Source organism: Alnus glutinosa, chromosome 8 (genome assembly GCF_958979055.1).
Source record: "Alnus glutinosa chromosome 8, dhAlnGlut1.1, whole genome shotgun sequence".
In the NCBI taxonomy this organism is placed as follows: Eukaryota; Viridiplantae; Streptophyta; class Magnoliopsida; order Fagales; family Betulaceae; genus Alnus; species Alnus glutinosa.
The window spans coordinates 2,448,261-2,461,625 of record NC_084893.1 but is presented as its reverse complement, the minus strand read 5'-3'; the positions used below and the strand labels follow the sequence as shown (position 1 = coordinate 2,461,625).

The 13,365-nt window shown below is 36.2% G+C and overlaps 1 protein-coding gene across 1 annotated transcript in view; it reads right to left on the bottom strand.

Annotated features, from left to right (window-relative positions):
* LOC133875337 (callose synthase 10) overlaps positions 1–13,365 on the bottom strand; it is a 90,641-nt gene that overhangs the window by 21,808 nt on the left and 55,468 nt on the right. The window contains exons 13-22 of the mRNA XM_062313441.1: positions 13,021–13,113; positions 12,824–12,926; positions 12,579–12,702; positions 12,282–12,471; positions 12,119–12,171; positions 10,180–10,240; positions 9,973–10,054; positions 2,577–2,626; positions 2,130–2,216; positions 1,887–1,972 (exon numbers count right to left, since the gene is read on the bottom strand). Of these exons, the coding sequence (XP_062169425.1) occupies positions 1,887–1,972; positions 2,130–2,216; positions 2,577–2,626; positions 9,973–10,054; positions 10,180–10,240; positions 12,119–12,171; positions 12,282–12,471; positions 12,579–12,702; positions 12,824–12,926; positions 13,021–13,113 (929 nt within the window). The remainder of the gene's footprint in view (positions 1–1,886; positions 1,973–2,129; positions 2,217–2,576; positions 2,627–9,972; positions 10,055–10,179; positions 10,241–12,118; positions 12,172–12,281; positions 12,472–12,578; positions 12,703–12,823; positions 12,927–13,020; positions 13,114–13,365) is intronic.

The window sequence follows — 13,365 nt, the reverse complement described above, 5'->3', positions numbered from 1 at the left end:
GTATTTGTCCAAGGATGTCATGGTTACCCTCATTAAGAGTAGCCTTGCTAATATGCCTATGTATTACATGTCTCTCTTCCCTCTTCCGGTGAGTGTTGCTAACCGCATTGAGAAGATCTAGTGTGATTTCTTGTGGGGTGGGTTAGGTGAAGAGTTCCAATATCACCTGGTGAGTTGGTCCAAGGCTTGTTTACTGATCTTTGAGGGAGGGTTAGCTATTAGGAATTTGATGGTGTTTAATTGCGCTCTGGTAAATGGTTGTGGCACTATGGGCTTGAGAGAGAGGTTTGGTGGGGAGTAGCCATGGAATCCAAATATGGTGGTTTATACGGAGGATGGTGCTCACTTGGGCCCACATGAGCCTTTGAGGTGGGGTTGTGGAAGAATATCAAGAAAGAGTGGGAAAAACTTTCCAGTTTTACCAAATTTGAGGTGGGGGATGGTTCTAGAATCAGCTTTTGGCATGACCAGTGGAGTGGGGAAGTGGATCTAAAGGAAGCTTTACCAGTTTTATATTCTCTCGCTTGTGCGAAGGATGCCTCTATTGCAGCTAATTTGGAGTTTTTGGGCGGCTCAAACCAATAGAACGTAAGCTTTTCTAGATCGGCACATGATTCGGAGGTAGTTGTCTTTGCCTCTTTTCTCCAAGTGTTATATTCAAGGTCAAATCCCTCTCTTGCTCTCTGGCTTCTTATTCTGAAAGTACCTACTTCCTTCGGAAGAGTGTATGGCGGATTCAGACTCCTTCGAGGGCAAATGTTTTTCGTGGTCGGCGGCTCTAGGCAAGATCCTCACCTTGGATAATCTTAGGAGGCGGCGCGTCGTCGTGATGAACAAATGTTGCATGTGTAAGAGGAATGGGAAGTTTGTAGACCACCTTGTTCATTGTGATGTGTCTTCCGCTATTTGGGAATTTTTTTTTAAAATTTTTTTTTTATTTTTTATTTTTTCAGTCGTTTTGGGATATGCCTAGATGTGTTGTTGATCTGTATGATTGTTGGTGGTCCTCTGGCAGGCCAAAGAGTTTTGCGGTGTGGAAAATGATGCATACATGCCTCTTTTGGTGTTTATGGAGGGGAAGGAATGATAGAAACTTTGAGGACAAGAAGAGGATGCCGGGGGAAATTATATCTTTGTTTTTCGAAACATTGTATCTATGGATGGCGCCGTACGTGTCCACTCCGTCGATTAGTTATAGTGACTTCCTTGTTTGTTTTGCTCTCTCAAAAGAAACCAACATCATAACCCACCCCCCCGCCAAAAAAAAGAAAAAAAAGAAAAAAAAAATGCTCTCTCCCCTTTCATGTGAATGGAACAAGAAAAGACCTATAAATACTAACAAGAACACTTTCACATAAGACAACTTCAACCCATACATTCCCAAAATTCACCCTCATCGACCATTTTTTCAGGACACTTTAAACTTTATGACCAAAAAAATTGACTGCTTAGGCTTAACATTTATTTGATTTGGCACAAGAAATATATAGTAATTGTGAACTTCATAAAAGCAAATTCATTATGCAATCCATTTTATCTCAATGATAATACTTCAAACAAAAGAATTGCAGGGTACACAATCAACAAAGCCACATCCAAATCATTTGCGACAAGCTAACCGCATCCAATCTAGTATGCCATCTTGTCTAAGGTTACAGCCTCAAAAGAGTGAGAAACTAAGGGTGTATTGAATCAGAAGCAATGATTTATTTAGCTAAAAGAAACAAGGTACAAGATTAAAAATTTCAAATGCGTATAAGATTGAGAATTAAAGCATTATCCAAGTTCAACAGCATTCTCAAAATACCTAGATGCCTTACACAATGATTTCCCTTTAAAAAAAAGTTCTAAAAAAATAATAAACAATAACTGATTAAAAAACCCACCTTCTGGTTTGTGGTGAGACAAGGTTCTTGGCAAAGGCTTCAGGGAAGCTCTCAAAACGCTTATGCACCATTTCAATTGAACGTATCTGCCACAAATCGGTAATAAGCAATTAACAATGTAAGATTTCTGATGAAAGGACAATAAACACTACGACATCAAAAAGAATATTTAGAGCATAACCAAAAGCAAAACATAACCTGTCCCTATTGTTTTCTAAAAACAATTATGAAATATGTTGATACCTCGCCTAACCGAGCTCGTGCACCCTTTACACCACCAACAATTGCTGATAAAACAGTGTACCAAATGTGAATGTCCATGAGATAGATCTGGAAAAGAGAAAAATAATTAGAAAATGGGCTGTGGCCAAGTAGATATACTATGTGAACGATGATGGAATTATAATAACATAGGAATCAAGGCTTCAAACTAAATCGAAATACTTAATAAGAAAGCCCTATAGCTGAACCAAGCCAGTAAGAGGGAATCTTGGTCAAGGTGCATGCAATACACTTTGATATGAACCTTGACAAGTTTCATCCCAATGAACTTGTTTTGGCCAACATCTAAAGCAAGATACCACAAATTCCAAGGGTATTCCCTTATTTAGTACAACACTCAGGTAGCAACCTAGCATTGAATTCCGATCTAGATACCTAAATGCTCATACAAAGAAAAAGAATACTCACAGCCACAACAGGAGCCCACAGACTAGCTACAGTCAAGGCATTCTTATTGTCTGCCAAAGCCACAAACATACGTCAGTAACACATAGCAGCTGTTTTAGTTCAAGAAATAACTACGAGAATAATATTACCATGAAACAATAAGTTCTGAAGTTTCCCTTTTTTCACATCTTTACTTAAGCTCAAAAATTAAGAGGGAATAATATTACCATAGAATGCCTACTGTCAATGTGAAGTCAACAAGACTCTACAAGGAGCATATTGATAAACGAAGATGCCTTACCATGACAAAGCATAACAGGATAGGACAAAGCTCAAATAAATTATGAGAATCTTTTTTTATAACAAAGAATATCAATACAGATGCAAAGGGGGTACAACCCAAGAGTATACAAAGGGATATCACGAAAAGGAAAAGGAAAATGGGATATCTCTCAACTCTACATGCGGTTCCCAGGCTATTTCTCCAATGGAGTGGTCCTTGTTTTGGTCTTCGATAGGGTCCGGGGACGAGGGGGAAGAAGATAAAACTGTGGCTTTCCTATCTGCCCTTGATGAGGAACATAGGAGGTGGGATAAGATTGAGAGGTGTGAGCTTTAGGTGCTTAGGGTTGTGTTGTTTTGTGGGTTGTTTGTGTAGGGTCGGTGGTGAGGCTGTTGCTTCTTGTATACTCCGTGTGTACTAGGCGCGCCTTACGCTGTTTTTTTAATAAATTTGCATTACTTATCAAAAAAATAATAGGACAAATTACATTTTACCCACTCAAAGTTTAACTACTTTTTCACTTTTGCTTCCTATGTTTAAAAAGTGGCAATGTACCCCAACAAAGTTTCTGAATTTTTCAATCTAAGCGCTCTGTTAATTATTTGTCTTCTTTAACAGAAATTATTGGAAAGACCTAAATGCCCCTTCTTTTTCTTTTCTTTTTTTTTTTTTTAAAAAAAAAAGAAAAAAAGAAAAGAAAAGAAATAAGAAAAGGAAAGAAAAAAAAAGAAGCAAATGGGTGGTCTAGCCACCCCCATGGCCCATGGGGGTGGCCAAAACCACCCCCAAACCCCATTTTTTTCCTTGTTTTTTTTTTTTTCTTTTTTTTAGACCATTTTGGGAACTAACACGTATATATAGGGCAATTTTGAAAATTTTCTACCAAAAAGTGCACATGGCGCACGTGTGCCATTTTCCGTCAAAGAAGATGGAAATGGCTAATAGAGTGCGTATATTAAAAATTTCAAAAACTATATTATGGTACATTGCCACTTTTTAAACATCAGAGGCAAAAGTGAAAAAATTATCAAATTTTGGGGAGGTAAAATGTATTTTTCCCAATAAATAACAAAAATAAATAAATAAAAGGAAAATAAAACCAAATCTCAAGTTTTCAAGATTTGCACACAAAAGAAACAGAGGAAGAATTAGTAGATCAATCAACATAGTCCAACAAAGATGTGTTATCATATATACTCTCTACATTAGTATAATAACAACCATTTTGTAGGATGCATGGATTATATGACAATGTCAAGGTTAAGTAAACAGTTTTAGGAATGATAAAGAGCTTCAAAACCATATCAAATACTAGATCATGGTGGAAGTGTGCAACATAGATACTGTGGGGACGCCATCAGAATTCATCAGACCTTTAGTTACTTTGGGATTGAAAGCCAATGATAGTTTTAAAACCAGTTTTTTGTCCTTATTGTTCAGGCTACCAGAAGTTGGTAGATCAATCAATATAGTGCTTATCTGGAATGAAAACAAGGTCTCATTCTCGTTATTTGTACAAAAAGAAAACCTTGGTGTATACATGGGGAATGCACATATAGGTCAAAATGAATGTGGGGAGGAGAAACATTATTCCTTCTGCAAAAGGCTTGGCTCTGGATTATCTTTTATCGAACAACTCACATTACCCAATACCAGAACTCCAAAATTCTCACAAGAATTGAGAAATTGCCTTTCTGATGATCAAGTAACTTTCTAGCTAGTTACTCAAGAGGTAGTTTAAAGTCTGGTCATAATTAAAGATCGTACAGAGTGCAATCCTTCTACCAAAAGGAAGAGTTCTTTCAGTTAGAGACCCTGTTCTTAGAATCTCAAGGTCATCTAAAAAAGGTACAAGGCTGCTGGAATCATATTCATCTCAGGGGTTCAGCCAGCCTGTTTTGCAAGTAAATGCTTTGAACTAAGAAATCAAGCTCTCAATAAATTATTTGTTGCATCCTATATATTTCACATACATCACTCCTATCCGAAGATAATGATATTCAGACCTGAAAATATATGTTATTGTCTGCATGTATATCTTACAAAAACCTGTTACAATTTCCATGTTTTGCTACAAAAACTTCCATAACTTTCTGAATCAATTTCAAAAATCAATTTCTAGACCATTAACTTCATTTTTTTTTCTTATAAGTAATTCAAATTCAATAATAAGCATAGAGGGGCATAACCCGTGTACATAGGAAGTATACACGAGAGATCTCCTATAAGGGAGAAAAAGAAGAACAAAATTCTAAAAATTCATTATAACTAGAAAACAGAGGACTATTATATGCCTCCATCCATATATATTTTTTTTTATAAGTAAGAAGACTTTATTAATAAGAGCGTAAGGTGCCCCTATGTACACAGGAACAACCAAAGCAAACCCGCAAAAACCCAACAGAAACAACAAAACCCAAACCCCCGAAACCGAAGAAAAACCCCAAAACAAACTACAATAGAACCCAAGTAAGAAACTAAACAACCCACCACCCACCAAAGCACACAAACCTACATCATGTGTGCCTTGCCTTTTCTATTCCTAGAAGGATCTTTCGCAACACCATAATTGATGGAACTATGCAAATTAAGTAACTCCCTTTTTCCTTTAGACTTTTGGCGCGCAATCATATATAAAAGGATTTGAAATCACAGATTTTAGTTCTACCACCGAACTCATGCAATCTTCAAAACTAATTGCATTTCGTTCTCTCCAAATGCACCACATTAAGCACATAGAAGCCATCCAACAAACTCCAAAAATATTATGGCTTCCTGCCTACCCTCTTCCGCTAACCAATAACTCTATAATCTTTTTAGGCATAACCCTGAAACTCCAAAAAGATGAAACAGCACAACCCATAGTTCTATGCCACCTCATAATAAAGCAAAAGATTATATATACATTCCTCACTCCTCTTACACATACAACTCCAATCTACCGCCATAATGCTCATCTTCCTCAAGTTATCCAAAGTTAAGATTCTCCCAAGAGCCTCCGTCTATAGAAAGAATGCCTATCGAATGAACCTTGCCTCTCCAAATACTCTTCCAAGGAAAATGGGAGATAGCAGGAATGAACAATACAAGATTAAAGGATCTTACTTCAAACACCCTCCTTTTGGATGGAATCCAACATATTTTATCCTCACCTCCGTGTCTCAACATGATAGAGTACAAAAGATCAAAGAAAGAGGTGACCAAATTCACCACCCAATCAAGCATTTATCTGGTAAATGATATATCCCACTGAAGATTTCCATTAGAGAACTCACATAATCTGCCACCCACGCCTCCTTACATATTGCAATATTGAAAAATTCAAGAAAAGTATCCTTTGAGGGCTGATCCCCACACCACAAATCACGCCAGAATCTAATCAATGGTCCATATCCCACCTCATATCTAACAAATCAAGAAAAGACCCCCCCCCCCCCCCCCCCCAAAAAAAAAAAAAAAAAAAAAAAATTCCACATTTCCACTTCAAAAGGTCCAACTAGCTTCTTGAAACACCAACCTCCCCTCATTCTATCATATTCAGTTTCCATAATAATAATAGCTTAAAAGTGCTTATTTTATCTATTAAAGTAAACATTATTATACTTTATTATAATTTATTTCTTGCATTTTATATTTAATTATGGAATATTGTTCAATTTCAAAAGGTCCAACTACCTTCTTGAAACACCAACCTCCGCTCATTCTATTATATTCAGTTTTCACAATGATAATAGCTTAAAAGTACTTATTTTATCTATTAAAGTAAACATTATCATACTTTATTATGATTTAATTCTTGCATTTTATATTTAATAATGGAATATTGTTCAATTATTAATCTTAAGATTAAATGATAAATTAATGCAAGAGATTTTGTTATGTAGAAATTACAAAAGAAATCAAAGAGTAAAAGCCAAGAGGTGGGTCAAAAGAAGTCCATCATATGTCTAAGATAAGAGTCCAACGTGTAATACAAGAAGAGGTGAAACCAAACTGCTGGACCCACGAATTGGAGAAACATTCTAATACTACTACATGACAAAACAAGGAAAAGAAAAAAGAAGATTGAAATCTAGTCTATCACTAAGACTATGGGTAATACAAAACCAAGAAGAAAAATGTCTCTTTGGCCCTTATGAAAAGAAGAAGCAGTGTTTTGTCTCAAGTGTAAAAGAGAGACGTGGAACAAATAGAAGACTGGGATTCCTATAGTTATACGATTCCCAAAAAAAGAATGACTATTATCTCTATAAGAGAAGACGCATTGCACAAGAAGAGGAGATGAATTTTCGGCAGTCTTTCTTTCTCTTCAACTCAGTGACGGAGTGGATGATTTAGAAGGCTGCTGCAGATTTTCAACTGGTTCTAGTTATTTGTAATTTTCAATTTATTTTATTTTAATTGTTTAAGTTTGATGTTTAGTACTTTAGTTATGGAATTTATTTCTATAGTTATGAGTAACTAAGTCTCTAGCTAAGGCTAGGGGTGAAACCTAGTATTTATTTATTTTTATAAGTAATTGCAATTTATAAAAATAAGGCAGAGGGGCACAACCCATATACACGGGAAGTATACAAGAGAACCCCTAAAAAGAACGAACAAAGAATAATTTTAAAAAGTCTACATAAGTAAAACTATTCAAGCTATGATGGGATGCTATCCAAATATATAACGTATTAAGCAACCGCTTCCGTAGCTCCACCATAGATGTCTTTACACCTTCAAAGAGCCGCGCATTCCGCTTTCTCCAAATACACCACAATAAGCATAGAAGAGCTAACCGCCAAGTTTCTTTAGCTCAACCATACCCAATCGCCGCCCCCCAACTATTCAACAACTCCAACACCGTTTATGGCATAAACCACTCTACCCCAAATAAAATAAGAATATAGCTCCACAGATCCCGGGCGATTTCACAGTGAAGCAACAAATGATCAATAGATTCCCCACTCTTCTTACACAAACACCACTCCATCACTATAACATTCCTCTTACGCAAGTTATCATGCATCAATATTTTGCCCAAAGCTGCTGACCATACGAAGAAAGCCACCCTTGTTGGAGTCTTAAAACGCCATATATTCTTCCAGGGAAAAGATGGAAAAGATGGGCCATCTTTCCTAATAAGCTATTCATAGAAGGATCTCAACTCAAATAAACCTTTTTTAGAGGGATTCCACACTAACCTGTCACCCTCTCCATGTCAAGCCGAAATGGAATACAGTCGATCAAAGAAAGAAATGACCATATACATCTCCCAATTTTGGATTTGTCGCGTAAAAAGAACATTCCATTGAATAACACCATTATGAACATCTAAATTACCCACCACCATCGCATCTTTGTTCCTCGCTATACTAAAAAGAGCTAGAAAGCATTGCTTCAAGGATCTATCCCCACACCACCAATTATGCCAAAAACTAATATGTGATCCATTCCCCACCTCAAAACGAACAAAATTGCGAAACTTCTCCCACCCCCTCCTAATATGTTTCCACACTCACTCCAAAGGAACCCGACACCTCTTTCGAACACCAACCACCCTTGAGGCTCTCAAATTTTGCATCAATCATCAATCGACATATCTCCACAACCATTTGCCCAAAAGTGCTCGATTAAACTGGATGAAATTGTGAACTCCCAACCCACCTGAGTGCAATGGAGTACAAATCCTATTCCATTTCACTAAATGAACCTAGTATTTATATTATGTGATCTTGAAACTATTTTATTTGTTCTTCATAGATTAATGATTGAATGTTGGGGATGATTTTTATTTGAGAGTAGTTTAATGTTACAAGTTTATTTTGATTCATTATGATTTTTGTTTATATCAAATGGTTACTTTGTTTGATTTGTTATAATTCGAAAATATATTGAATGCTTAATTTATTGTAACATGTTTTTAAAATCAAATTCTCAATCAATCCATATTTAATTTATTTTATATTTACTTTGCGCTTAATTGTTTTATTTTCTGATTAAGAGAGTTGATTTTCTACCTAGTTGAGTTAAAAATGTCTCAGGAATACGTAATATAATGCTGAAACCTTAGTGTTACCGTTAGTTTTCACTAATTCACTTTTTATTAATTTAATTTAGTTAATTAAATTTTAGTTTACCATCTCTCCATTATTCCACTTTTTAGTGGAAAAATCAATTCAATTTACTTTTCTGCACAATAATAGGAATTTTACTTAATATCTACCATTCCCTGTGGATCGACCTCATACTTACCGAGAATTTATTACTTACGAAAGCCTGCACTAGGGTTTGCACTCTTTTTGACGCAGCACACAACAACCTCCACAAAGCCACCCTCTCCATAGCATACCACCACGACTATTTTCCTAGAAGAGCATGATTAAACTAAACAAGGTTTCTTACCCCCAAAAGACCATAAAAGACATCGGAGAACAAATCTTCGACCAACTAACTAAATGGCGTTGAGAACGCTTTTAATCCCCCAAAAGACCATAAAAGACATCGGAGAACAAATCTTCAACCAACTAACTAAATGGCGTTGAGAACGCTTTTAATCCCCCAAAAGACCATAAAAGACATCGGAGAACAAATCTTCGACCAACTAACTAAATGGCGTTGAGAACGCTTTTAATCAAGGTCAATCTACCACCCCCAACCCCCCCAAAGACAAATATAGCCTCTTCCCACCAGCCAAACGACTTTCCATTTTTTCAACAATACCATCCCAGGTGGACTTAGCCTTATTATATGAAGCACCCCAAGGAAGACCTGAATACTTCATCAGCAAAGAAGCCACCCTACAACCAAGAATCCAAGCCAAACCTTCTGTTTTTAGGTAGGAAATTAAACATGAGGGTCGATGTCAATATTTTTTCATGATTTTAAAGCGGTCAATACCCTTTTCTCGATTTTACCTCAATTTTCTCCAGAAGCATATTTTTCAAACTGTCATGATAATATCATAATTTACAACACACATTAGTTCGCTTCTTTGTACAGAACTTCTCCTTCAACACATTCCTTAATTTTATATGAAACATTACGCTGACCAAATACTACCTGAAAATGTTATATTGGCTCAAGTTTGATACATAAGAGTAAAAACAAAAAGAGTAGATCATAAAAGTAAGCAAATAATGATGAACTTACTCTTTGAGACTAAATCATGCCACGAGTAATCCAAAGATGGAAGGTCCACAATAATATTGGTAGGTTTCACAAGAGGTTTGATCTGCAACGGTATTACAGATTAACTAAGGATGTCAGCTATGTAAATATACATCCATTCCTACATATCATAAAAAAAAGTCAGATATGAAGTGGGAATGAAAACTAAGATTAGGGCACAATGCTTGCCTGGAGAAAATACGTAAATGTGAACTTGCATGTAAAGATCACCAACCAAAAGAGCACATACCTGCAATTGGTAGGGGGTCTTAAGAATTCTGACAAGAAAGACATATTTACTATTCTTTTTCTTTTAACGTAATTTTTTTGATAAGTACTATTAGAAAACGCAGAAGGGCGCAAACCAAAGTATATAAGGAGTAGAAAAGAGAGACACCCACTATTTTTTTTTTTTTTGATAAGTAAAGTATATTCAAAAAGCGCAAAAAAGCGTAGCCCATAGTACACAGGATGTATACATGAAGCCCTTAATTCAAAGAAAAAAGAACACTTATACATAAATTGAATTTTCTCTCTCCACATAAACAACATTTGTAGCATCATTTTCTTCAAGTTCATCAAATTAGTCTCACAATCTTCAAAACAGCGTGCATTTCGTTCCCTCCATACACACCACATCAAACACAATGGAGCCATGCGCTAAATCGGTATCGAAGTCCGATTACTCTTTTGCCCCCTCCAACTCCCCAACATATCTTTCACCGATCGCGGCATTACCCACGCCACCCCAAACATTTGCAGAATCGTCCTCCACAATTCTATAACAACCATACAATGCAGAAACAAATGGTCAATAGACTCTCCAGAATTCTTACACATATAGCACCACTCCATCACAATAATGTTTCTCTTTCGTAAATTATCCAAAGTTAAGATTTTCCCTAAAGTTGCCGTCCATACAAAAATGTCACTCTCGGGGGGACCTTAAATTTCCAAATACTTTTCCACGGAAAAGAAGACTGAATAGGACTAGATAAAACCTTATAGTAAGACTTCACTTGAAAAGATTCCTTTCGCGCTAGAATCCAACACATTTTATCCTCTCCCTCACTTCTAATTTTAAGAGTGTACAACATCTCAAAAAATCTACTAATCGCTTTCACCTCCCAATCATGAATTGGGCGAGAAAACAAAATATTCCACATAATTGTGCCATTTTGTCTCTGCATATTCTCCCCCACCCAAGCATCCTTGCCTCTAGCAATGAGAAACATTTCTGAAAAAAATAGTCTTCAAAGGAATCTCCCCACACCACACATCATGCCAAAATAGAACTTTCGAACCATTCTCGATGTCATATCTCACATGAGCTGCAAAAGCATCCCATCCCCTCCTAATACTCTTCCAAACTTCAAACCCAAAAGAACCCCAACCTCCTTAGAGCATCAACCACCCACTTAAAGGGAGAAAAAAAGAACAGTGAATAAAAAATAAAAAATAATCAAAAGAAAATAAAAAATCCATAAAATTAGAAATGCGAGAACTACTAGTACTCGTCATCCACCCATAAAGGGTTTTGAACATAATATGTTTTAACTCTGCCCCCATTCTTGCGCAATCTTCAAAGTTTTGGAAGTTGTGTTCTCTCAAGATGCACCACATAGCCATCTTTTCTAAATTGCAATGACTACCAAATTGGCCTCTCCAACTCGCCAATAACTCCACCACCCGTTAGGGCATTACCCACTCTATCCCGAAAAGACGAAAAAGCCAAAGCCCACAAGTCTCTAACTACTTCGCAACGGAGCAGGACACATTTACTATTTATTGTTAGATGACACGCACTTTCATTCTCGATCTTAATACATTTACTAGTCACTGTAGTAAGATCAAGAATGAAAGTGCACGCATCTAAAAATAGAATAACACTCTTCAACAACAAATGTAAGCACCTAAAACTCATTAGGAGCCAATGTAAATAGTAATTTACAATGTAAAATATGGTTAATAAAGAATTATTTGATTTAGGGACTGCATGCAAGACATGAATTTTACAAGCTCCATCTCAGCCAGTACACCTTTTTAGGAGAGAAGAATATGGCAAGGCAGACAGTATATCATTCTCAAAATAAACCAATTCCAAAGATCCTTAAGCACAAAAGCAAACCTGCAATAATCACTCATCCTCTCAAAAAGGCCACGCCCAACATAGTATCTCTCCTGAAACAGTAGATTAAGAAGCAGAAGATACCACCGGTTATGATTTCGTCATTCAGTCTAGATAATAATTAGTCTTTATTTTTACAAAAGACATATTAAACAGAACTTACCTGATAAATCCACTTAAAAAATTGAAAAAATGGCTGATCAGACATTGCAGAGAGTGCATGACATGCCGGAAATTTAAGAAGAAAAGCAACGACTAGTCGTAAAGCTGCATAAACACCCACTACAAGAATGTATATTCGGAAATAGAATGAATTATTTGAGTTCGGGTCATTTCTTTCCTGCAGAACCTTCCTGCAAGTTTGTCAACAAATAGAAGAAAAATTAGTGATATGTAGTCAGAAGTAAATTAGTGCTGACCACATAAAAGTATGTCATAGAAAAGCATATTGTAGACTCACAGGTAAATATATGTTACGAATACAGAGCTCAATCCACACCAGAAAAACCTAATAACAAGCCTTGAGATAGCCATGCCTCTTGCTGTGGTGTAAGCCCCAAACATAAGCAAGACATCTAAACAACCTGTGCAAGCAGCACATGACCCAGTGAACAAAAGAAAAACAGAAGCGTAAAGAGGGGTGAGAATTGAGATTTGTTGATGAGAAATAATGACAAAAGTACATGGAAGATGCAAACAACTTACTCTCTATAAAATTCATGATAGCAAACGATGGCCCAACGCTAAGTACAATCTTAAAAGTATCCAAATTGATGCGTCCATTGTTGAAGGCTATGATCGTCAAACCCTGTAATAAGTGACAAAATTCTTTTAAGGATGAACAAGATCCACTCAAAAATAAATACAGTAGTAATGCACAGAATTACCAAAAAAAAAAAAACCTGGAACATTAACACCAAAAAGATCCAAAGGCGATGAAAGCTTCGATATAAGTGCAGAAATGTCCTATGCTCAACGAAGGTGCTTTTACCAGTCTGCCAGTTTGAGGTTAAATTAAAAGAATGAATAGAAGTAAAGAGAAAAAAGATAAATAATTAGCAAACAGAGGCATTTAATGCAAGAACTAAACGATGAAGGGACCAAAATTTCCTTTATTGCCAATTATTTTATGAGCTTGTGATAAAAATTAAATTTTTCGTCTAAAATATGTGAGCTTGTGTTTACAATAAGTTTTCCCATTCAAAATCTTTGGAGTTGGAAATGGTTTGTCATTTTTGAAATCAACT